Raw genomic sequence first — 27,797 nt, forward strand, 5'->3', positions numbered from 1 at the left:
ATATTTCTTAGAATACTATGTAAAGGAGAATCATTTTCTCAACTGACAAATTAGTTCTTTACTAACATTTATATCTTAATGTCAATTGAACTAAAACCACTGATGGATTATTATCCAGTAAGCAGGTGCTACTGAATCACAAAGGCACAAGTGAGTGGATTTGAACATCAGAAATTTACTTTCTCACGGTTGCCCAAGCTAAAATTCAAAATCAAGGCTGTGGGGATATCAACCCCTTTAGTTGCAACCCTGTGGATCTTTGCATTTCTGACTTATATCTGCTTTACCCTGTGTGTCTGTCTATTCTGATATCTTTGTAAGCCTGAAGTGACTTGGCCTATGATCCACTCTGCTCCTTTGTAGGCTCATTGATGTCATCCAAGAAAAACCCTATTTGCAAACAGGGTTCAGGTACAGACACAAGGCGCAGGGATTCAGCATATCTCTTGCATAGTTCAATTTCATGATTCAGTGGAATTTATCAGGGAAAAAACACTGAATGACTTCCATTTTCAGGGACTTCAGGTTTAAGAGAGAGGGAGAGTAAACATATTTATTTCTATTCATTAAAATTATACTAGAGACTTAATTAAAAGTATACTAAATATTAAATTATACTTCATTAAAATGATACTAAACAAATACAAGGATAAATGCATAGCAATGAACCCAAGAAGAATAACTTTTGCCGGAATGGGGGGCAAGAGGTTTCTAAACAAATGTGAAATTGAAAATTAGATCGAGAGTCTCAAGTGGGATAAGAGTTGGAAGAAGCTGTGTCTCACCTAATGCACCTGCAGAGAGGCCAGTGCAGAGGCTGCAGAGCCACAGGGTTCTGAGGACAAGAACTCTGCAGAAGTTAGTCACCGCGTGTCAGTCCAAGCATGAATTTCCACACCCCAAAACAGACTTTTGGACAGCAGATGGTGACCCAGCTATCAATATGTAAAGAGTGGGTGACAGTTAAATTGTATGAGAACTTGAGCATCTATGAAGTCCATGGGTGCAATCCAACCTGCTGAGGCCTCCTTCGGGGTGTGGCTTCTTTATAAGGGAGAAACAGAGAACTTCCTTCTCTCTCTGCCCTGTCCTCTTTGATCCTGCCTCCAGGAGGATCCCCATGCGGGGCTGAGAGCTGTCAGCATCCTGCCTGTTTCCACAGACCTTGGATCAATATAACTTTGCACCACGGGCATGTGACGTTCCTGTGTCCCTCTTCCCCTTTCTGCATCATCAGCCTGCACTGACACTCATCTACAGAGGGCTCCAGCTAGCACTGAACCCACGGACTTCAGTTAAACTAGACTGCGATGTCTTGTTGATATGACATTACTTCTTTAGATAAAGCTCTTTCTGATACATATATGAGTGTCCTGGTTTTGTATCTCCAGACAATCCAGGCGGACACAGGATATTACCCCCAAAGTCTCTAAAATAATGAAAGACATTGATTAGGCATAGCTTGAAGAAGCTCAGCTGAGGAACCTCTAAGCAAAATTAGTACAAATATACAACACCTAGGCCCAGCATAATACAACCTGAGACAAACAAAGGCAAAGGGATCATCTGCAAGCACCTTGGGACATTACTTTCAAAGTGGAAGATACATCCCTTTCAGAGGAGCACGGGTGACACTGAGAGATGACTTCTCCCGTCTGTCCCTGGTAACTACTATACAGTGAGCAATGGAGACGGGGTGGGGGGTCGTGCTGTAAACAGGCTTCATGTTCACTGATGTGGTTGGGCTAGACTATATCACAAAGCATATAAATCAGAATTTTCCATTTAAATAAAACAATGCTCCAGGGAATAAGCCGGGTTTGGAAACTTCTTCCTCATTTGAATCATTTACCCAAGTGTATGAATTCCTTTGGTTAGTGTTTTAAAAACCATATCATATATGAACATTTCAGGCAAAATATTTCAAGAAAGATCAATATTGTCCCATGTCAATCAATCACTTCTACTTACATTCACTTTTTTCAAAAAGAGGAAAGAACTTATCTTCGGTCCATAAAGGATGGTCCACGTGAACAATCAGGTGGTGCACTCCTAGAGACACAGCAGCCTCCAAAGAGATGTTGCTCACTTTAGTGACAGTCACAGTGCCTTCTGGGTTCAGAGCACGGTGTTCCTCAGGTGGATTCACCAGGATTTGTGAGGGGAAAAGAGATATCTGTGGAGCAGGCTTGCCCATAGCTGAGCAGGTAGCACTGAGAACACCTTCAGAGTTGGGATCAGACTGGAGATCAATTTGTAATTCAGACAGAGCTGAGGGGCCAAAAAAAAAAAAAGATATATGAAGGAAATGTAAAAACGTCACGATAAATTCTCATTTTGTTGAGGATGGGCTTCTGGAAATTTCTATATGAAACCTCAGTGCTGACATACATCCCTCTCAAATATCTCTTCTCATGTTTTCTCTAATTTCACAATTCCTCTCCAATCAATAGAACCTTCCATTTGACAGGAGCAATTGGTATCTCAACGTTTATTCAGTCCTAAAGTTATGTCATGTGAACTCTGACTACTCTAAATTTACAGCTACATGAGAGGAAGGAAAAGATTGCATCATCAATACCTGTATTACCATTTGTCATTTTAAATACTCTGAGATCCACCTCTTAGTCTTCACCTAGCTGCATTCTCACTTAATATAGATATATAGCTTTTGCCCTCTTTTTCCATATCTGTAGTAAAAAATCCTTGAATCTCTAAGACTTTTACCCATGGGATTTAAGTGTACGCTGTACAGTGTAAAGAAGTTAGAAAAGAGGACAACTGACCTAGCTCAGTCCTTTGCCCAGGTCCATGCTGTGTCACACAAGGCACATCATAAAGTGTTTCTCTTCTGTACGATGAAGGAATTGTCCTATCTGAATTCTATGAGTACTTTTCCCTCTAATATTCTCTCTCTGGACCTCATCATTAAAAGACCACATCTGCACCATATTCCTCCTGGCCATTTTCCCCTCTAGAAAATGCACATACTTATGATGTGAAGGCAACTGTGTACCCCATGGCTGCCATGTGGAAAGATATTAAATAGACATTTGTAGCAGGCTTCATCACCAAATGTGACTTCACGGATAGTGAGGAAGGAGGCCTTGGGCTCGATGACATCACAGTGCAGTCGATCCAGGTATGGTGGAAGGATCTTTGCCCCGTGTTTCCTGCTGTAAGTGCCAATGTTTTGTGGCAAAGAATCTTGGATCTTCTGCCAAGTAATTTGCAGAACATCTTCAGGAGTTGTCAGATTGCAGAATAGGGTCACATTTTCCCCCAGTTTAGCAATTTCATGATCATAGTGCTTTATCTTATGAAATGAATCTGGAAAAGGAAAAGCTCATATTGACAAAGAGAAATGAATTATTATACTAACCTGCACTTACCTATAACATACCACTTCTCTCTCTGGGTGTGTACTAAGTATCATTTGTTTCTTTTATTCTCCCGTATAAAATGAACTCCATAATATTTACTGCCACTGAATACTTTGGCTCTAAAACTAATTCTAGCATACAAGTTAATCAAGAAATATTTATTGAATGAGTTAATTGGAATACAAATCAACCAGCCTAGGAAAATTATTGTTCATAAAATGTTATTTTAGTAGATAATAATTTATAATAAGATTAAATAAATCAAATGAAGAAGTTGCTAATTGTAGACATGATAAAATGATAAATATAAGACACAATTTACCCAAAGTAGCTATGTCCACCTGGGTAGACAAGAAAAACAACTTCACAGAAACTCATATGTGTATAAGAAATATATATATATATATATATATGTATATATATAGATAGATAGATATACACAAGAGCAATTGAATAATGAGAAAACATTCCAGCCCAGTCCAGATCATAAGTCCACCAGTCCTCGATTAGCCCATATGTCTGATACCAATCTATAAATTCCTCTTCAGACTCACTCAACACATGCAATAAAGCCAAATGCAGGAAGATTACAGGCCAGTGTGTGAAAAGTCTTGTAGATCCAGTGGCAGTGTAAGAATCTTAGTGAGGGCAGGGTTCTCCACATGGCTCCTTCTACTCAGGGCTCTAGGGTAGCTCCATGTGTCTTGTCAGTTGCAAAGTCTCCCAGGGAGTGAGCGCGTGTCCCAACTGCAATGAAGTATTTGTCTCTTTTGTGTCTCCAAATGAGTTCATCAAGCTGTGACCTGATTGACAGGCTAAACTCCAGCCTTTCACTCTCAAGCCTCAAATTGACATCAGATTAAGTAACTAGCACAGTAGCCAAAAATTATCTAAGTTTCTTCTTCAACATCATAGATGCCATCATATGATCTATGAGAGTGCATTAAGACTGGCCATTGTTTCAATGGAGACCGAGTGACTTACATATTTCAGAAGACTTCATTTTCATACTTGGGTGAAACTATATGCAGCGAAGAATGGCATCTAACTAGGTTATCCCCTAATAAGAATTCAACATGAACTATAATAAGTCCACTATATCAATGCATGTTTGTGTGGGGGTGCAGGAATAGATAAGTATTTTACATGCACATTCAAATTGTTGCAATATACAAATCATAAGTGGACATTTACGGCAAATCCTCACCTAAATCGCAATAACAATTTCTTTTTAAAAAACACAATTTAAAAATATTAAAACCTTTTAAAATGTTATATTTAGATGGAATAGTTTTCAGGAGAACAATAGTTTCACTGATTGAGCAAAAAAGGTGGCATGATTACATAATCATATTTTAAAGACGTAATAAAATTAAAAACTGAGGACGAGAGAGAATTAAATTTGAGTGATAAGGGAGTTTTCAGAGGGTCTGCAGCCATATCTAGGATTATTTGTCAATTCAGTGTGTTGGGAGAATAGTCTGTCTCTAAAATTATGATGTAAGTCATTGATTAGATTTCTTTCATTGAGATCAGAATTTTTTTTCATAAGGAGGTTGGCAATTGTGTCTCTGTCTCTCATAGTCATTTCTCATCCCAAAAGTCACCCTACCCTTCTTAGGACACAGCAACTTTCTATATCTCTGGCTAATGCACTCCATGCACAAGGTCAACCCCACTAGGTCATGATTAGTGTTATAATATCAATTACTGTGCCCTTTGGGAATTGATCTCTTGGTATTTTTTTATTAATCAGAAAGTGTACGCCTTTAAAATGAATCTCGTGGCTGGAGCAGAAGAAATGCTTTTTCTGAATTTGCAAAGTGTGGCTGAACAAATGATGCCCACTCCTTACAGGGTCGTCAGACAAGGGGTACTCTGCTTTTCCCTTGGAATCCCGCAAGTCCACCCCCTCGGTTTATGATACCCAAACTTCAGCACTGAGTCCCCTCCTTCATCATGCACTCAATTTTTTCAGGCGACTGGAACATTGTTCCCTCATACGGAGACTTTGTGTGCACTTGGTTCTTGATAAATCCTATTCCATTTATCACTCTCATGATTTCTGTAAGTAACAGCAGGCTGTGAGCAGGTCAGTGAGCAGCGTGATGATCCTTCTGATCCAAAGGATCCTTCTCTGTCTGATCTGGTTTTTAAGTATTTTGTGAGCTTGAGAAATTTAAACTATATCCAAAGTAAGAGATCAAAGAGCAAAATAACCTCTTTTAAATCTTAGACAGAACTCTCGTCTTTAATTTCTGAAGAAACATAGAGGCAATTGAAAACTTGTAGCTGTTAGGTGCACAGTCAATTTCTACTCACAAGGATGTTCTGCCCAACAGAATGCAGCCCTACTGGTCCCTGAACGCCCCTCACAGTCATTCCTTTGAGTCACACCCTTGTGACAATCTCTATATCAAAGTCTGAAGAAAATGCACATAATAGCCAGATATCTATTTGCCCCATGTTCCCAAATCTTGCTGAATGCACCTGAGAGGAAAATCAATAAATGAACTCACCAGATCCGTGTATCCAGCTGGAGAGCATGAAGGGCTGAAGAATCAAGTGGAGCGAAAATTCAAGGAAATTGGATGAGAGCATGGTGACCGTCACCTGGAACCTTTCTTTCCCGATGACGAAGTTCAGTTCTCACATTGAATCATTCACTAACAGTCTTGAGGTGGGTAAATAATACTTCAATATTTGCTCTCTTCTGTGCTCAACTTCTAAGTCTGTTTGGATTCTTTTGCCTCTATCTTGCTCTTAGCTCTCACACACTGATACAGATGCTCTGAAAATTTACCTGCCAGCTTGTAAAAAAAAAGGTTCATTGAATTAGTTCATCTTTGGAATCTTACTACCTCCATCCCAATCCTTTGGGTCTATGCATACCGTTGTAGAGAATTGCATACTTACTAAGGTTATGCATATATATTAAGTTATGCATATTTACTAAGGTGAACTGAAAAGATGTATGCTCAATGTATTTTAAATACAGGGAAGGAATCAATGGCCCAGTATAATTGACGTACTTTCCCCTCCTTTCTCTCCTAATCTGGCTACTAGTATGTAGCAGTTCATAAATAATGAGTAATGTCATCTTCTCTACAACGTCTTCTTACTGATGATTTCCAAAAGATCTGTGCTCATTCTTCGTCAGTTCAAAGCATACGTTCATACAATTGTGTGATCAAAAACTTTGTTACCATACTTCCATTATTCCAATTGATATGAGTACTGTGTGTTCTGCATTACAGGTTAGAAGTGATCATCATACAGAGTCTTTCAAAACTACATTTAATAAGAAAGGGATTAAAAATAAGCTATTGAAGCCAAGGAAAGCCTCAGGACAAATCCATCTTCATAAAGTGTGCTCGATCTCAGGGGAGCCAGCAAAATCTGGCTTCAATCTCACACCGACATACCCATAGCTATGCCCCCACATATTTGAAGGGCTTCAAACAACTCATGCACAAACAAAATTAAATATAAGGGTCGTTTCCCATAAATTTGAAGCCCACTTAAATGTATATAAAGATACATATGCTCACAGAACACACCTACTTATTGTTCTGGGTAGTTGACTCTTCCGACCTTGTCATTCATAAATTCCTGTAATACATATTTCCATCTCAAATTTCACCCTAAGCACCTGTCCCAGAGGAAGGAAAGCCTCTGTCGCCGTGGATGTCTGTCTATCTACCACACAGTCATCTCCATGCTGCTCTAGCTGCTGGAAGACTTCTTCTGCTTTCCCCTCAAGGACCAATCACCTTTCACCTCATGCCTCAAGACCGGAAGAACTGCTTGAGAGCTCTTATGTTTGATAATGAGAGACAGAGAGTAAAATCAGTTCCCAAAAGGAAAAGGACCTGATCCTTTTATCACCTCAGAGGGAGGATTTGTTTCAAATAAAGCAATTCTAGGAAAAGATTCCTAGCAGTCTCTCTCCTCTGAGCCATTTAATATCATTGCTGTGCTTTTGAAGGACAGGATATTTTACTGCAGGAAAAACCTAGCCACTAACTCCTTGTTTGCCTGGAAGTCCTGACCATGTGTTAGAGCTTTCAAGAGTGACTGGGAACATAGCAAAGGCCCCTGCTGGGTGAAGGTACATTTTTTGAAAAGTCACAAAATGTGATCTAAATATCCCCTCAGACTCTGCTGTGAATACCCACACTCTTTCAGATAAGGCAAATCATGAGGGAGATAATAGCATCCGAGGTCTACTTAAATACTTCATCCATCCATCCATCCATCCATCCATCCATCCATCCATCCATCCATCCATCCATCTATCCATCCATCCGTCATCTCTTTACCATGTTGCCTCTATTTCACATGGAAATCTAGGCTCTAGGAAAACCTGTAAAGCAAAAACAAGAATGCGTTGGATCTTACTCTTGTAATAAAATCTGGATGTTAAGAAAAGTGAGGATGTAAAGGCATGCCAGGAGTTAAGGCTTGATCTCTTTGTGTGACTTGTTAGGAAGCAACATCTCATGAGGAAGAGCACACTGACTGAAGCAAAGGAAATGAGGGGGAAAGCCTTGCGATGATGTATGCAAATAGGAGTATTTTTATTTTGTACAGGTTTCCCCTCTAGTCTGAGGAGATGAATTAAAGATTTTGCTGCCTGAAAACAAGCACATTGGTCTGTATACAAAGAGGCTGCCTGTTGATGGTAGCTAAGGTCAAAGACTCAGAATGGCTGGAGTTTGGGCATATGTATGCATATATCTCTATCTGCATATAGAGAGAGATAGAGATATACTAGGTTTGTGACAGAGGACAAATCATTTTACCACTCTGAGACATACAGACAGATAAATGTACTAGTCTCTCTTTATTAAAAGTTTAAGTCCTTACATGACTAAGCACTAAATAAAAATTGACAGCCACAGAAAGGGAACTTAGCAGGTCTCTTCCATCACTCCAGGATACAGCAGGAGATTGTGGCCCCTCCACACCACCCACTCCTCAAATTTGCTCACCGCATCTTCAGCTCCATGCCTAGGATCAGGTACTGAGAGACTTGAACCTTGGCTATTTAAGGGGCTGAGAGTGCGCAATCTCAGAGTCTTGGCAGTGGCCCTGTGTTGACTGCCCAGGAGACAGCAGCGCAATATGACCCCGCTCAGTCAGGAGCCTGTGCGGCTTGCAGCCCCTGGAGCGGATGCCAGGTGTGGAGTTCCCCATGTGTTTAGAGCAACATTTATAACGGATCTTTGCTTGTGGTCAGAAGAGGAAAGAAATGGGGGCTGGGAGGGTGAATTCTTTAAAGGAGGGGCTGATCCTCAGAGCAGTGGAGAACTACAAAGGGAGACCGCAAATAGCATTCACGTTTCTGGCCAAAGCAGTGTTTCCATTACTTTCTCCCATTTATATAATTTAAATACCAGTCACTTAAAAGAAAACAAATCTTCACTTATTATTTGTATCCAATCAAATGAGATTTTTGAGCAATGAGCTCTGCAAAGACCTGTCCTTTCCTGCTCTGAACTTTCCCTTCAACTTGTACTACTGGGACTGACTCTATTTCCGCACATTCCAGACTTCTTGTTGCTCTGGCTGCATACTGGTTAGGAGTTCAGCTGTGATCCCTAAGGTCGAGAGTTGAAAGCCACCAGCCTCTCGGTGGGAGAAAGACAGAGCTTGCTACTGCCATGGAGAGTTAGGGTCTGGGAAAACCACCGCTCTACCCTGTCCAATAGGGTATGTACGTGGGAGTGAGGCTTTGTATAGTTCTTGGAAAAACAAGAAGAAAGCCATCAGTAAAATATCTACCTCCTGAAGTCTTTTCTGTTTTCTTAGAACAATCTTTTCCGTTTGGGTTTGGACCCTTAACTAGGGGGCTCTTGGGGTGCTGTGGCCTAAGCAATGGGCAGCTCACAGCAGGGTGGAGTGGTGCAAACCCACCAGACTTTCCAAAAGAGAGAAATGGAGGCTGCTGGCTATTGCTCTCTCCTAGGGAGTTGCTAGGAGTCACCATGCACTTGAGGGCAGTGGATGGAGCTCTTCTTCTCTGAGGACCCATGGTGCTCTCTCACTTTTCCAGGCTGCACAGCGCAGCACGGTGGGCTGTCCAGCATGGGCAAGTAGGGCACACTTTGGATCAGCCCGCTGAGGCGGAAATACAAGTAAACGATGGAGATTTTTATTTCCACCCAGTATTTTATCTCCTCAAGACGGTCATCTTCTTCCACCTGTTACTGTGTTTGATAAGTGACAGCACAATTCTTTGGCTCCTTTCATTTTAGTCATGGGTAATATTCACACATTTAAGCCGTGGGAAGGTTTCAGAGAGCTCATGTCAATCCTCAGGCAGCCAGCGGGTGCATGTGTGAGCTATTATTGGAACAAGTCTGTGTTCTTTTTTTTCTCTTTTCTTCTTTTACATTTTATTAGGGACTCCAACAACTCTTACCACAATCCATACATATACATACATCAATTGTATAAAGCACATCCATACATTCCCTGCCCCAATCATTCCCAAGGCATTTGCTCTCCACTTAAGCCCCTTGCATCAGGTCCTCTTTTTTCCCCCCTCCCTCCCCATGCCCCCCTCCCTCATATGCCCTTGGTAATTTATACATCGTTATTTTGTCATATCTTGCCCTATCCGGAGTCTCCCTTCCCCCCTTCTCTGCTGTCCCTCTCCCAGGGAAGAGGTCACATGTGGATCCTTGTAATCAGTTCCCCCTTTCCAACCCACTCACCCTCCACTCTCCCAGCATCGTCCCTCACACCCTTGGTCCTGAAGGTATCATCCACCCTGGATTCCCTGTACCTCCAACCCTCATATGTACCAGTGTACAGCCTCTGTCCTATCCAGCCCTGCAAGGTAGAATTCGGATCATGGTAGTTGGGGGGAGGAAGCATCCAGGATCTGGGGGAAAGCTGTGTTCTTCATCGATACTACCTCACACCCTAATTAACCCATCTCCTCTCCTAAACCCCTCTATGAGGGGATCTCCATTGGCCGACACTTGGGCCTTGGGTCTCCACTCTGCACTTCCCCCTTCATTTGATATGATATATATATACATATATACACATACATATACACATATATACACATACACACACTTATATCTTTTTTTTTTGCATGATGCCTTATACCTGGTCCCTTGGGCACCTCGTGATCGCACTGGCCGGTTCTTATATAACCCTCACCACTGGGTACGAAATGTGACCTTCTTCAAGTATATGAGTTCTCTCAGTTTGCAAATAGAGCAATTATAAAACCGAACACATGATCTCCTGACAAAAACAAAAAAAAAAACGCCATCAAAGATATATCAACATATAGGACTAATAAATAATATAATTATGAAACAGTTAAAGCCCAGGCAATATCCAAGCACACAGACTGGGCTGAGCCGGGCATGGTCTTCAGTGATGGTAGAACACACCTTGGTCTTGAGGTCAGAGCGTCACTTCCGTCCAGCTACTTTGTGTGGCTAGGAAACCACCCGCTCAGCGGCAATGGAGGTTCTGACCCAAATTCCAGACCCTCCTTACCCTCAGCTCCCAGTAATTCCTATTTTTATTCTCAGTAGCTCATTAGAACACCACTGGAAAAATATGTTCCCTCAAACCCAATCCTGCCTGGAGTCCTCTAGGGCCCCTTAGCCGACACAATGCCCTCTTATTTCTTTCAAAATCCTAGAATTCATGAGGAAAGAAATATAAAGGAAACAAGGTAATAAAAATGTCCTTTAAAAGGGAGCTGATGTCAAGGAGTCTAGGAAGGAATAACACCAGTATGTTTGGAGACAGCTTGCGTTAGTCTGGGTACTTCAGAGAAACAAATCCATGAAATTTCATATGTTCAAGAAAGGGTTTTATATAAAGAGTAAGTGCACATCAAGGAAATATCCCAACCTAGTGCTGCTCAAATCCACAAGAGCAACAATCACCACATATCTGACATCAATCTACAAAGTCCTTCTCTTTTGGGCAAAACACACACTATGATGCTGACTGCAGGAGGAAAGCTGAATCAGTGATCATGTAAGCATCTCAGCACTGGCAGGGGTCTCCACACAGCTGCACCAGCAGCCAGGGCTGCATCAGTCTATGTCCATGCGCTTTCTCCTCAGGAACATCTTGCAGGAAGTGAGCCTTGCAAGCTGAAGCAGGGAACTGGCCAAAGCAACTGCACCCTGGTCCAACCATCACAAAGAAAGAGACCTGAGAACTAGAAAGGTGAGGCTCCTGATCCATTCTCAAGAAAGTCAAAAAACTAGTGCAAAATCCCGAAGAAGCTACCCTAGAGGAGATGGTGGCTTGTGTCAATACAGCTTTTTACAATAGGGAGCAGGAAGACGAGGCTTGAGCCCAGGAGAAGGAGAAAAGAAAGGACATTAGGCGTGTCAAGATATTAGCTGCATGCAATAGCAGACTCCCATCGAATGCCTCCCAGATCACCCAGATTTTTGAACCAGGTACCAAGTGCTACATTGCCTACTACCGGGTCATTGGGCTAAGAACTGCCCTAACCTGAAAAACCTCCTCAACTGCCATGCATCCAATGCAAGCAGACTGGCCACTGGGCTGACATCTGTCCTAAGACCCAAAACCTGGAGGTGAGGCACCCACAGGCTAACGTGCGGCTGGTGATGGAGGAGGGGGATTGATGGCGCCCGGTCCGGTTGACCCAGCAGCAGGAGGTAACTGTTACTGGTCTGGAACCTAGGGTGGGCATCGACGTGGCAGGAAGGTCAGTGAACTTCTTTTTAAATATTGGGGCCACCTCTGTCCATATTTCCTTCCTGGACCCCTGGCACGCCGCGCCTGCTTCATCCTGAAAGTGTCAGGAAAACCTGTAATTTAACATTTTACTGAGCCTCTCAGATGTCCTTGGGATAACTTCTATTTTTTCTCATAGCTTCCTAGTGAGACCTGAATGTCCAGCTCCTCTCCTAGCCGAGACCTATTGTCCAAGCTGCACACCTGCATAGTCATCGGGACTCATCCAGGTGACTCTACAGCTTTCCATTTGCTCCGCACAGTGGAGGAGCCTCAGATTCCCCCATAGGAACTGTGGGAGCAGATGAATACTCCTGTGAGTCACTGGATGGTCTTAGGATGATATTTCATCATCACCCCAGGACCAATGAGGGCTGCACAGGTGATTCTGCCTCAGACCCCTCACAGCCTTTAGGCCAGTGAATATCTTCACTCCATTCCTGTGTTTACAATAACCAAACTCTGTGACACTAACCTAATTTCAAGGGCACTGCCACCTTACAATCTTACCCATGTCTCCCTTAAGCTGTTCCCGTTTGTTTTCCAGTTCTCAGGTTACCAAGGCCTCTGAACCAAGTGTGCCAGCTCCAGGACCACCGTCTCCTAAACCCACCTCAACCTTATCCATCCTTGGCTCTAAATGGACAACCCCTTCTAACAGAGTAGGAAGGGTGTGAACCCCAAACCCCACTTCACCCCCTTTGCCAGCAGGAAGTAGCTAGAGATGTCTTTGCCCATTACCCCAAAGTTTTGGGTCAATATCTCTTAAGGGGGAAATGTTAGGCAGATAGGCAGGGATGGGATGTCCATTGACGCATGCCCAAGAGAGCCAAGCACGAGAACAAAGGGCGGCACACTGCACATGATCAGAGCCTTAGGTTATCCCGTGGTGGGCATGGGTGGGCCTTAAACCTGGATCAGCCCCCCTGGGCCACGAGATTGCAATTCAGCCAATGGGGTCGATCTGGGGTCATTCACCACGCCTCCCCCTGGAATCCTTGAAAAGGCAGGAGCCCAGAGGGAGAGAGGTCTTTTTTGGAGGAGAACTTGGGAGAGAGATCTAACAGAGAGTCCCAGGGAAAGAGATCTTTGCGTGACGCCGAGCAGTCTCTATCAGGCTACATGGTCGGGAGGAATCCTATGGGTGAGGCGTAAAACCTGGAACTTCTTCTAACTCTTATTAAACTCACTTCGATCATGAGCCAGGCTTCGGCGTGAATTCTTTCCTGTGAGGAGCCAAGGACCGAGGTGCAACTCTATCCACAGAGAGATCTAACAGAATCATCTTAGGTATTGCTATATCAACCCCAGTCGCATGATATGCCATTTTGTAGGAAGTCAGACATTGCTATATAAATGTTCCCTCAGGCTCTGCTGTGAATACCCTAACTATTTTGATATATTTCCAGATAAGGTAACTCTGAATGCAGAGAAGGGCATCCCAGTTCTACTTACTTACTTTATCTGCCTCTCTCCCTCTCACCCCACCCCAAAGCCTGCCCAGTTTGCTTGCTTGTCTGTCTATCTCTCTGTCCCTTGAGCTATTTACTAAAATGCCTCACGTTTACATGGTAATCTAGGCAAACTCTGTGAAGACATACTTGGAATGGCTTGGCTACTAATAAAGTCTGCATTTTAAGACACGGAATACCATGAAGGCTTGCCATGAGAAAAGACGTATGGATTAGGAATCAACAATATTTCATATGATTGAACAAAATGATTGAAACAAAGGAAATCAGGATGAAAGCTTTGTGATAATGTACATATATAGACGTATTTTAATTGTGTACCGGTTTTTCCCCCTCTAGTCTAAGGAGAGTCAGGAAAGATTTTACTGCCTGAAACAAGCATATTTGTCTGCATTCTGGGAGGCCATCTGTAGATGGGAGCAAAGAACAAAGACTCTGAAATGACTGGATTTGGGCAAAAAAAACTACTACATAAGAGAGAAGACAAATCCTGCCACCACTTGGAGACAAAGGAACAGATAATGGGTCTCTAAAAAAGAATAGGCAGCCAAACTCAGAATTTCACAGGTCTCTCCCCACCACTCCAGGATCACAGCAGGAGATTGCAGTCCTTTTTCAACCCTCCCCTGAGTCCCCAAATTAGCTTACCTGCCTCTTCATCTTTATCTGGAGGCTCCTGCACTGGGGGACTTCAGCCTTGGCTCCTCATTCCAGGCTCTCAGTCTGTGCTGTAAAGATCCAGCTGGCCGCTGAGAAATGTAACACCGCCCACCATATCCTTTGCTAACCAATAGTGCAGTTGGGATTTCAGGTCACAGAGGGAAGGTGCTTGTGGGCAGAAGGGAGAGGAAATGTGGGCTGGGCGGTGAATTCTTTAAACAAGAACAGTAACTGCAGTGGGAAACTACAAAGGGGGGCTTGCAAATAGGAGGAGCCTGTTGCTGAGAAATGCAGTTTCTCTCTCTCCTGCTTTGGTGGTGTAAGCAAAGGCCACTTTCAAAGAAAACACATCTTCGTGTACTATTTATATCCAGACTCAAATACGATCTCTAAGCAATCAGTTCTCTAAGGACCTCCCCTTGCCTGCTCTCATTTTTTCCCTACAGTTCCCATTAGTGGGAGTGATTAGATTTTTCTTTTGTTCTTTCTTTTTAAGCAAAAGGGAAGAAAAGAAATTTATTGGAGCCCATAAGGGAAACCCTAGAGGGGCCTGGCATACCCTACTGTGTAGACATGCCAGGGTAAAGGCTTACACCCATGTCCCAAAGGGTCTCCCCTTGAGCCAAGCCCCAAAGCCCCAGGACTGGCTGGGGGTGGAGGGAGGAGAGATTCTTATTTTAGCAAATTCCAGGATTCTTGAAGCCCTGGTGCATTGTGTGTGCGAGTTTCTGTGATCCGAAACATCAACAGCTGGAAGACACTAGCCTCTCAGTGGGAGAAAGACAGAGCTGTCTACTGTCATCTAGAGTTCCAGTCTGGGCAAATCACAGGAGCGGCTCTGCCCTGTCCAATAGGGTCCTGTCTGTGGCAGGGAGGTTATGTATAGTGCTTATAAAAAAATAACAGAGAGCTCAGCAAAATATCTACCTCCTGAAACCCTTTCTGTCTTCCTACTAATATCTTCTAACTTGGGTTATTTGACTCTAACAACGGGATCCTGTTGGTGCTGTGGATTAAGCATGGAGTAGCTAATAAGAAGGTGGAATGGTGCAAACCCCTTTCCAAAAGAGGAAAATGGAGCATGCCCATTTAGCAAACATTCAGTCTCAGAAACTCCAAGGAGCAGCGTTAATCTAGCCTATAGACCGGTTCTGGGAGTCACATGCACTGGCTGGCAGTGGGTTAAGATCTGATTTGGCATAGATGTCTTTGCTCTAAGGACCCATGACACCCTCACTTTCCCAGGCCGCGCAGCATGGTGTCGCCTGACTGAAGAGTGGAGAGTAGGGGCCATTTAGGGGCTGGCCTCCTGAGACTAAAATACAAGGAGGCTCTGGATTGTTTGATCTCCACCCATGGTTTTGCCTTATTAAGACCTTTATTTTATTTTATTCTGTGTTAGATAGGTGAGACCCACACCGGTTGTCCTCACTTCATTTTACATGGAAACTACAGTGTAGGAAAATAACAGGTCACACATTTAAGCCATGGGGAAGTTAGTCTGAGAGGGTTCTATGTGAATCCCATTGGCATCCAGTGGCTGGGTTTCTGAGCTCTCAGTGGAACAAGTCTGTGTGCAGGCTCTTAGGTCTCCTTCCTCCCTGAGGAAGCTACGTGGCCATGGCCACGTAAAAGACTTCCCTCATGATTCAGACAGAGAAAGGGCAACAAAGCAATTACAGCACCAAACTCCGAATCTGTTGGAAAAACAGCACCACCACCACCACCAACAACAACAAAAAACCCTACTGTCAAGCAGATTCCATCTCGTAAGACTGATAAATGATACGAGTGTGAGACACTAAAAGTCCATGCCACGTGCAAGCACGCATACTGGGCTGGGGCTCCTGTGGTGATCACTGGTGTTATCTCTGACCTTGGTCTTGAGGTCTGAGCACCATTTCCCTCCAGCTGCTTTCTGTGGCCTGGAAACGATCTAGTCTGTGACAATGGAAGTTCTGGCCCAAACTGTGAACTCGCCTTCCCCTCAGCTCCCAGTACTTTCCTACTTACCCGCAAGACTTCCACCGACACCCAGGGAAAGTATGTGCCCCCATCGCCCTCTAGGCCCCCTGCCCGCCGCTATCCCCTCCAAAGGCACCTTCTCCCCAGGACGTGGACCTATGCAGAGGCAGAGAGTTGGATGAACTGCACTACATGAAATAAGATGAAGACATGCTTCAAATCTCCTCGTCAGTGAAAGAAATGAGACACGTATGAAGACGTTTGACATGTGTGATGACATGCCTATTTTAAACAAGGTCTAAGCTATGTAAGATTGTGGGACAGTTATTACGCATTACAACAGTGTGGTTGTGAAGTGAATACTGGCCCGGATATTGGTTCTGGTTACATGAATATGTTCCCTCTGTGGTTATTCAAATCACATGTGTCTCAAGGATACACCTCCCCTATATTGATAACACTTGATAGATATAGATAAGTAGATAGAGAGATAGAGGCAGTAATTTGATAAAAACCAAAGTGCACTTCCAAGTTTATTTAATTCAATGTTTTAAAAATATTCATCCATTGTCTTCTTGCATCAAATATTCCCTTGAGATATATTTTGATATGCACTTTATTTTTCTTTTGTAAAATATTGGCTTTATTTATTATTTATTTAATTTTCTTTCTTTTCCTTTTTTTAAATGTAGCTTCTTGTGAAAGAGCCAGTGTATCAAACAGGGCAGATGCCCTCCTGAGACACTTGCCAACCCTATGTTCAACATGTACCCCCCAAACAAAACACCCCTGTCATCAATCTGGTTGTGTGTCATAGTTCCCACCGTAGCCTTCCTGGTTTAGAACCTGATGTACTCATGATTATTCTTGTTATTTTCCCTTTAGGAGTCAGGGGGAACCCAGAGTCCCCCAGAGTCTGTTAAAACAGACCTCTTTGAAACTGAAGATAATATTTTATGTTCCGTGGCAAGAATAGCATCACCACCTTTGAAGAAGCCTTTAATAGACCACTACCACAAAGGAGGGTAATTCAATACATAGAATACTAAAAAATGATTGTAAGGAATTTAGCAAAATACAAACATATACCGGAAAACACATGAGGGCGTGTAAATGAGACCATCATGTAACAAAAATCAGAATGAATAAACAGATACGAAGACATACATAATTTTCTTATTGATCAGAAAAATATATAAAGTGAAGCAGCCATTTACTTGTTGTTTGTAGTAATGGGATCCATTGGGTGAGCAAAAACATGAATATTATATAATATTATTTAAACCCAGGAAATGGAGTTTATAGTTGAACAAATCTTTGTTGCTGCTACCAAATGTATAATTCCAGGTAGAAGATTAATTAACAGTCACATATGAAATAACCCAACAGTGAATTCTGTTTCACAGGGACCTTATAGGGCAGAGGACTGCTCCTCTAGGAGAAGTGACAGAGGAGACTGTCTCCTCTGATGGTGGATTGGAACTGCTGACCTTCTGGTTAGCAGCTGAGCTCTTTCACCGCTGTGCCACCAGGTCTCCTTTTGGTGTACTCATGGATGGTCTCATGTGGCAGTGCCTGCTCTTCTGTTGGATACTGCATCTTGGTTATCCCAGGGAAAACGAAGAATGGTTTACATAGCTCAATCCCTCCCTCTAATGGTGTTATAGGAGTATGACATAAGTAGATGAGTAAAATTTACTTTTTTTCTTTCTTTCCCCTCCCTCCCTGTTGCCCCGTCCCCATGGACCCTTGATAATTTATAAATTAGTGTTATTTTGTCATATCTTACACCATCCGACGTCTCCCTTCACCCACTTCCCAAACCCCCAGGGAGGAGGCTCTACGTAGCCCTTGTAATCTCTTCCCCTTTTCTCCCTCACCTTCCCTCTGACCTCCTATTATGGCCACTCTCAACACTTGTCCTGAGGGGATCATCTGCCCTGGATTCCCTGTGTTTCCAGTTCCTATCTGTATCAGTGTACAACCTCCGGTCCAGTCGGATCTGTAATATAGAATTGGGATGATGATAGTTAGGGTGGAGGAAGCATTCAAAAACTAGAGGAAAATTGTATCTTTTATCATTGCTACCCTGCACCTTGCCTGGCTCTTCTCCTCCCCGCAGCCCTTCTGCAAGGGGATGTCCAATTTTTCACAAATGGGCCCTGGGTCCCCACTCCGCACTCCCCTTCATTCCCAATGCTATGATTATTATTATTATTTGGTCTTTGATGCCTGATACCTGATCCCTTTGATGCCTTGTGATGTCATAGGCTGGTGTGCTTCTTCCATGTGGGCATTGTTGTTTCTCAATTAGTGTCCCCTTGTTTATCTTCAAGCCTATAGGACCCCAGATTCTATACCTGTTGACTACCAGGCATCATCAGCTTTCTTCACCGCATCTGCTTATGTACCAGCTTTGTCTTCAGCAATCCTGACGGGGTAGACTGGTGTGTTTCTTCCATGTGGGCTTTGTTGTTTGTGGGATAGATGGCCACCTGTTTATCTTCAGGGCTTAAAACCCCAGATGCTATATGTTTTGATAGCCGGGCACCATCAGCTTTCTTCAACAATTGGTAAAAATAACTTTAAATTTTTTTAATTTTATTTTTTAAAATCCTATTTAGGCGGTTCTTACATCTCTTCTCACAATCCTTAGATTCCTCCAATGTGTCATTCACATTTGCACATATGTCCCAATCATATCATAGCATTGTCTTCCCACTTGAACCCCCGATATCAGCTCCCCAGTTCTTTCCCCTCCTTCCCTCCCCGCCCTCTCTCATGAACATTTGATAAGTTATTGATTTTTTTCTCATATCTTACATCATCTTTCATCACCCCTCACACACTTTTCCATTTTTCATCCCCCTGGGAGGGGGTTCTAGGTGGATCCTTGTGATTGATTCCCTCTTTGCCCCACTCCCTCCCCTAATACTCCTGGTATCTCGACTCTCCTTGTTATCTCTGAGGGGTTTATCTATCCTGGATTCCCTGTGTTGTGGGCTCTTATCTGTAGCAGTGTGCATATTCTGGTCTAATCCGAATTTTAAGGTAGAACTGTGGTCATGATAGTGGGGTAAAGCAAGCACCAAAAAGCTAGAAGAAAGTAGTGTGTCTCATAGGTGATATACTGCACCCCAACTAACTCATCTCTTCCCTGTGCCCTCAAAATCATACCCAATGTGAATGGAGTGGGGTATGGAGTGGAGACCCAATGCCCATCTGTAGACCCAGGTAACTCTTTATGGGCGTTGTAAGCCCATCTTTTTCTTGAATAGCAGCTGGTGGTTTTGTATGGAGAAACTTGGGGAATTACAGTCTAAAGCAGAACTAATGTCAAGAGTTATAAAAACCCTCTTACACTATGTCATAATTTAGTCTCCATAGCCTGATTACCTTTCCTTTCTACAAAATGATCCCAAGAGGAGTAACAACCGTAATTCCATTAACTGTTAATAGGAAATGATGCCTGCTCAATTCATTTTCTATATATCTCTGAATCAAGAGGCAAGGAAAGCAGAAATCAGACTGATAGGAGCTACTGAAGGTAAAAAACAACAACAACATATCTCTGTATTCCTGGAAATCACTTAGGATGTCTCTTAGTATTACCATGGCATGTGATTAAAGTCCATGGACAATTATCACAATCCAATCCAACATGACCTTTAATGGCCCAGACCATTTCTGAATGAAGATGGCTTCATGGCAGCAGCCAGAGAAATACAATCCGCTGAGCTGCAGACTGAGGGCAAAGAGACTTTTTAAGGAGTGGTAGAGGTATGTAGTTCTAAATATCTGCAATTGATGAGTGGAAGAAATAAGGACTGAAATTATTATGAGCATTTCCCTTGTTTTGTACAAAATTATGTATATAAAGAGACTAGGAAAAGTGTAAAAGGGTAAAGTTACATTATATATTAGGTAATTTCTCCAATAAGTTTTTGAATAGAGCTGTTTGTTTTCTCATGTATCCCACTGCTAATCAAAACATTTAAGATGTAAATGGGCCCAGTACAAACTAAAGGACCTGATTTAGCCGACTTTGTGGTCATTGACTGAGAGTAGTACAGCTTACTTGTTTTCTCCTTTGAAGAATTTAGACAGTGATGATGAGAGAGACAGCAGTAGATAGTGCAGTGGCAGCAATAAAGAGCAGTACCCAGTCTATAAATTTACAATTGTTAGGATGACAAGCAATACCTGGAAAACACCAACAGACATACTCATGGTGACTATGTATCTTATCCACACACTCTACTGACAGTTGACAATTTTACCTAAACTGAGAATGTCAGTTGGCATGGGTTACTCATTGCAAGTCAGCCGTATAAAACCACTAGCTTATCCCTGGCATGAAAATGGAAATATCTTACCTCTGTCATACTTTACAATCTCTGAAATCCAAAGGTGCAATTCCGCTTATTCTAAGTGGAACTGAAAGTTGGAATTGACTTGATGGCAGCATGGGAGCGTCAACTTGAAGTGTTCATTGATTTTGACATTTAAATTGATGCCCAAAGATTATCTGTTACATTTCATTTTATAAGGCAACTTAAAAATATATGTCTATGCTGCTATATAGTGTTAAAAATAACTAAACTTAATAAAATATTAATATCGTACCATTATGGAGAAAAAGATATATCCACATAATGTTCCGTCATATCATATAATCAACAGAACTTGATCAAATATTATCCAATTACTATAATGTGAGAGTGCTAAAAGCTCTGAAAATAAATATGTAGAAATAATAATTGAAATCCAACATTAATCATTGAGGCAATACACTGAAGCACCGTACAAACTTTTTTTGCCAAATAGCACAATCAATAGACATAGATGGGAAAATGCTCAGAGATTCTCAGCAGATCACCCAAAGATACCCACAGATTAAATGATACTGCTGAGAAGCAAATTCAATTCTGACTCACAGGAGCGCCTTCACTGCTAGAAGGAAAAAAAGTCAAATTTTGACCACTGTGAAAGTTACATAATCCGTTGTCAATTTGAGACTACTAAGAGTGAAGGGGTAGGGTTTAGCCTGTCACTCATGTTGCAGCTTGATGAACTTATTTGGAGGTGATAAGGAGCTAAATAGCTCACTGAAGGCAGGACACACATGGAACACTTGTGAGACATTCCTGCTGACAAGACACATTGAGCTAAGCTAGAACCCTGGAGCTGGAGGAGGCATGTGGAGACCCCTGCCAGCATTGAGATGTTTTCACTGCCACTGGATCCACAAGAATGTCCGCCACTGGTCTGTGATCTTCTTGCAATCAACATTATTGCATGTGTTTCATGAGTATGAAGAGTAATTCATTGATTGCTATCAGACATATAGGCTAATGTGGACTTACGGACTTGATCTTGACTTGGTTGGGAGGTTTTCTCAATATACAATTGCATATATATATATATATATATATATATATATATATATATATATATATAATCAGTCCCTCTTAATTCGTTTCTCTAGTAAACCCAGTCTAACAAATTATAGTAGTTTGGGAGTGGGGTACTAGAGAAACAAATCATAAAGATAGATAGTGGATGAATTCTGCCTTATGGTAGATTTTCTTTGGGTAGCCAGAGGTTAGGTATGGCCACTCAGTTTACCATGTTGCTTTCTGAGAAGAATATGGGAAGTTAAAGTTCTGATTATTTTGTTTGGTTGTAGCCTGATTATTCCAATTTGAAATGGTGAAAATGAATGTTGTTAATTTATATTTTGAGCTCAGGGATAGAAATCACCTCTTGACATTCTCAGAGATTAGGCTGCTTAGTGGACATGGCTGGCAGAAGGTCAAAACGGCTCTGGTTGGATGCTGTCAGAGGCCTAATCCCATATTTTTTATCCATAGAATAGTTCAGATAAGGATTAAGAGAAGATAGCTAAGGATTGAACTTGATTGTTTTAAGAATTGAGTTTAGGACCTGATGCTACTTTGTTTATACTGATTTCTTCTGCTTCTTATTGTTGATGTAATGTTGATAGAAATGATTATTGGGAAGTATGAAAATAGAGAATTTGTAAGCCTTGCTTTCAGCCATTACAATTTGAATCTTAGATGGGTTTAGAACACCCTTGCCAAGAAGGCTCTGAAGAGCTAAGCTCCACCCAGTGTCTTGAGTACTCAGGTCAGGACATTTGAAGATGAAGAGTCTTGCCTGGCAGACTGTTGACAAAATGTGGAACCATGAAGAAGACTCCTCTCTAAAACGGAAGCTTCAAGGGAACCTGAGAACAGGCTGAAATGCTTGCTAGGTGACCACCTGGATCCACTTGTTGAATGGAAGTGGGAGAAATGCAGCAATAAAGAGACGGGTTGAGTCTGGCCGGTGACACCTGTGGACCTGGTTTATAGGAACTAGAGGAGATGAGAGCAGGTGGGCTGTTCTGAAGCTTATAGAAGTGTGTGGAACCTGAGCCTATAACATGAATTACCCAAGGGGGTTAGGATTGTTGAGAATTTGTGACCAGGCCATGGTCTAAAGACGAGGTGACTACTGCACCCTGGTGAGGTTAAGTGAAACAGCCTACTTGAGTTGGCCAGAACCTGACCAGGTAAACAGAAGACATTTGAGCCTGTGACCTGGTGCATATTGCTGCTGACTTTATGGATGGCCTGTCCTGATTTGACTTTGCTTGTGGATGCAGATTCATAAGGTCCCTACTTGAATGAAGATTCATCATGTCAAAAACATGTTTGTCTCCTCAGAGCACTTGGTTGGTATTAGTGGGCAGTATGGAAATTGGATACCAAAAATGGGGCGGATAAAGGCATGAAGTGGCTGGCTCACAAACATTCATAGGTTGGGGAGTATATTCATAAGAATATATTCATAGGATTATGGTATAGCTGTTCACATAAGTATAGGATATTTTTGTTTTGTTCACTTATAGGATGTTATGTTTTTAGGATGGTGGCACATATTTAATAGTCTGAGTTTTAGTTTTATCCTGTTAAGTATAGGTATGATTTTATTGTTTATTAGAACATTATATGTGACTTCACCCCGGTGCTCCAAGATGTGAATGCAGCATACTGGCATGAAGCAGGGAACTAATAAAGAGGTCTGGTAGGCCAGCCCCAATCCCAACTACATGGACAGACCCCTTCCCCCCAGAAAAATTTACTTCTGAGGATAGTACTGAAGCTATATCTCAGGGAGAGGGATATGTCTGATCAGAGCACTCAGGAGCAAAGGAAGTGGGAAGAAGAGAGAGGAGCCCTTCCTCGTTGACCAAGCCTTAACGATGATATCCCTGCTCAGAGCACCCAATACACAGAGAAGACCATATGGCCGGCCTCACTAGGAGACAGGACATCTCTCACTGACCCATAGCCCTATGGGGAATGTCACTGGAGACACACTGTGGGAATTGTGCCTGATCTGATGCCACCACAGCGAGGCAAAACACTAAGGTAGTCCAACAGAACAGCAAGGGGAGCAGAGCAAGGAAGTGCCAAGGATATATAAAAAATCAATTGTGGGGCCAGGACGTGGCGCATCATCAATTTCAACCAGAAAACACTCCTAAAGGTCAACCAGTAAACCCTGAATTACTTACAGTCTTCTCTCTCTTTTTATTTTTTTGTGTTGGTGTTTGGTTGTTGTTTTGTGTACTTTTGTCATTTTGTTTTGCTCTGTCTTGTTTTTGTGTGCATATTATTATCTCTGCAGGTCTATCTAGATAACATAGGTGGGATTAACAATCTGGAGAAGAAAGCAACAGGATGGATGGGGGGCATGGGAGAGGGAGGAGAAGGGGGAAAGGAAGTGGGTGTCAACAAACCCAGGAATAAAGAGACAAGTGATCCAAAATTGATGACGTGGAAGGTGTAGGAGGCCCGGTAGGGCTTGATCAAGGGCAATGTAACTGAGAGGAATTACTGAAAACCACAAAAACGCTGAACATGATAGTGGGACAAGAGGAAAGTGAAAGGAAACAGAGGAAAGAACCAAGAGGCAAAGAGCATTTATCGAGGTCTAAATACAGGTATGTATATATGTAAATATATTTATATCTGATGATGGGGAAATAGGTGTGCATATATAAATATGTTTAGTATTAAGGCAGCAGATGGACATTGGGCTTCAACTCAAGTACTCCCTCAATGCAAGAACACTTGGTTCCATTACATTGGCATTCCATGATGCTCACCTTCCTGACACAATCGTTGAAGACAAAGCAGGTGCATAAGCAAATGTGGGAAAGAAAGCTGATGGTGTCTGGCTATCAAAAGGTATAGCTTCTGGGGTCTTAAAGGCTTAAGATAAACGCGTCGCCATCTAACTGAAAAACAGAAAAGCCCAGAAGGAAGAAACCCACCAACCTGTGTGATCATGAGTTGTCAATGGGATTAGGAATCAGGCATCCAAGAATGAAAAAGCATATCATTGTGAATGAAGAGGAGTGCAGAGTGGAGACCCTAAGCCCATCTGTAGGAAACTGGACTTCCCCCTACATTAGAGTCACAGGGAGGGGATGAGCCAGTCACGGTGCAGTATAGCAATGTTGAAGCATACAACTTTCCTCTAGTTCTTAATGTTTCCTCCTTCCACTATCGTGACCCTAATTCTACCTTATAAATCCAGCTAGACCAGAAGATGTACACTGGTACAGCCCACACCTGGAAACACAAGGAATCCAGGACAGATAAACCCGTCAGGAACAATAATGAGAGTTGTGATACCAGGAGGGTAAGGATAAGGGGAGGTAGAATGGGAGACCCGATCACAAAGTTCTACATATAACCCTCTCCCTGGGGGACAGAAAAGTGGATGAAGGGAGACATCAGACAGTGTAATACATGATAAAAGAATAATCTATAAATTATTAAGGGTTTGTGGTGGAGGGTGAGAGGGGAGGGAGGGGATAAAATGAGGAGCTGAGACCAAGGGTTCAAGTAGAAAGAAAATGTTTTGAGAATGATGATGGCAACAAAAGGTCACATGTGCTTGACACAATGGATGCATGCATGGATTGTGATAAGATGTGTATGATCCCCCAATAAAATGATTTTAAAAATAAAAGAATATTATATATGGCTAAAGAGTTGTGCGGAAGAAGCAAATTAACAAAGGGTGGTCCATGGTAGTTATATAATTTGAGACTATTAAGAATGAAGGGGTGGAGTTTCACCTGTCAATCAAGTCACAGCTTGGTGACCTCATTTGGAGGCACTAAGGAGATAAATAGCTCGCTGTAGGTGGGACACAGACTCATAGCCCGTGAGACATTCCTACTGACAAGATACATGGTGCTATGCTAGAGCCCTGGAGCTGGAGAAGCCATGTGGAGACCCTTGCCAACATTGAGATACTTCCACTTCCACCAGATCTATAAGACTTTCCACCCACTGTCCTGTGATCTTCCTGCAGCTGGGATCATTGCATGTGTTGCATGAGTCTGATGAGGAATTCATAGATTGGCATCAGACATATGGGCTAATATCTGACTTATTGAGCCAATCTGTACTGTGCTTGGAAATTTTCTCAATATGCAATTGCTCTTCGATATAAAACTCTTTCCTATACATATCTATGAGTGTCCCTGAATTTTTTCTCTTGTCAACCCAGACTAATACAGCCATCAATGTATATAAGAGCGGCTATTTTGAGAATACTATTAAATCCTAATACAGGTTCTATTTTATTGATGCTCCTTGATATAGTTTTAAAATTTATGCATAACATAAATGCAACAAAATCCAATAATTCTGATGATCAATTATTGTTCTGAGATATAATATCAAAATGACACTAACTTCCTAATAACAAGAAGCCAACTTTATAAAAAATAGGCAATGAACGTGATCTGATATTTCAGCAGAAAGACCTCACAATGGCAATAAGACGGGAGATGAAGCTCAGCATTACTAACCAGTGACCAACATCAAGAGCACAGTTTCCATATGATCTCAGGGTTCTGAGGACAAGAATGCTGGGCAAGTGAGTCACTCAGTGTGTCAGTCCAAACATGCATTTCCACACCCAAACACAGAACATTGGGTAGCCAGCTATCAATTTAAAGCTGGGTAGCCAGCTATCAATATTTAAAGAGTGGGTCACAGTTAAATCTTATGAGAACTTGAAAGTCTGTAAGAGTCTATGGGCTCTATGGATGCAATCTAACCAGCTGATGCCTCCTTCGGGGTGTGGCTTCCATATAAGGGAGAATCTGGGAACTCCTCTCTCTGATCCGTCCTCTTTCTGTTTGGTGGGACTCGGCCTGCCTCCAGAAGTACCTTCATGTGGGGCTGAGGGCTGTCAGTTCCCTGAGTGTTTCCAAAAACCTCGGATCCCTATAACGCACCCATGAGCTTGTGACGTTCCTGCATCATCAGCCTGCACTGACACTTACCTACAGAGAGCTCCCGCTAGCACTGAACCCATGGACTTCAGTTGAAATAGACTGCGACGCCTGCTTGATATGAAATTACTTCTGTATATAAAACTCTGATACAAATATGGGTGTCCTGGTTTTGTTTCTCTAGACCAGGTGTGTCAAACGCAATTAAAATTAGCAACTTTGATTTTGTGATTTTTCTCGTCTTCTGTAGTTAAAGGGTTAACGAGGGAATTGTGTGCACAGTATTGCCTCCATCTCCCCTAAGCGCTATTTTCTTCATAACATTTTTTCTATTTTCATTTTATTTCAGAGCACCATGGGTCACAAAAAATTACATCTGCATCCTGTGAGCCACCAGTTTGACACCCCTGCGCTAGGCAATCCGGCAGGCACAGAATATTACCCCAAAATTATCTAAAAATGATGAAAGACATTGATTATGGCATAGATTCAAGAAGCTCAGCTGAGGAAACTCTAAGCTGAATTAGTACAAATATACAACACCACGCCCAGCATGGCAAACCCCGAGACAAACAAAGGCAAAGGGATCATCTGCAAGCACCTTGGGACATTATTTTCAAAGTGGAAGATACATCCCTTTCAGAGGAGCACGGGTGACACTGAGAGATGACTTCTCCCGTCTGTCAATGGTAACTACTATACAGTGAGTAATGGACGCATCGTGTTGTAAACGAGGTTTATGTTCACTGATGTGGTTGTGGTAGATATAGCTCAAAACAAATAAAGCAGAATTTTCCATTTAAATAAAACAATGCTCCAGGGAATAAGCCCGGTTTCAGAAATGTCTTCTTCATTTGGATCATTTATCCAATTGCACGAATTCCTTTGGTGAGTGTTTTAAAAACCATGTCATATATGAACATTTCTGGCAAAATATTTCAAGAAAGATCCATGTTGTTCCCTGTTACGTGATCCCTTCTACTTACATTCATCTTTCGCTGCCAGAGGAACGATCTTATCTTCGGTCCATAAAGGATGGTCCACGTGCACAATCAGGTGGTGCACTCCTAGAGACGCAGCAGCCTCCAAAGAGATGTCGCTCACTTTAGTGACAGTCACAGTGCCTTCTGGGTTCAGAGCACGGTGTTCCTCAGGTGGATTCATCAGGATTTGTGAGGGGAAAAGGGATATTTGTGGAGCAGGCTTCCCCATGGCTTAGCAGGTAGCCTT

The 27,797-nt window shown here is 42.4% G+C and overlaps 1 protein-coding gene across 1 annotated transcript; it reads right to left on the reverse strand.

The window, feature by feature from the left end:
* Positions 1-337: 337 nt before the first annotated feature.
* Positions 338-27,779, reverse strand: LOC142440645 (OX-2 membrane glycoprotein-like). The gene is made up of 4 exons (XM_075542952.1): positions 27,554-27,779; positions 2,992-3,330; positions 1,972-2,271; positions 338-390 (listed from the first exon to the last, which is right to left on the reverse strand). Exons 1-4 carry the CDS (start codon positions 27,777-27,779, stop codon positions 338-340), a joined length of 918 nt encoding a protein of 305 aa, XP_075399067.1.
* Positions 27,780-27,797: the final 18 nt, after the last annotated feature.

This window comes from Tenrec ecaudatus, chromosome 2, assembly GCF_050624435.1.
Source record: "Tenrec ecaudatus isolate mTenEca1 chromosome 2, mTenEca1.hap1, whole genome shotgun sequence".
Taxonomy (NCBI): domain Eukaryota; kingdom Metazoa; phylum Chordata; class Mammalia; order Afrosoricida; family Tenrecidae; genus Tenrec; species Tenrec ecaudatus.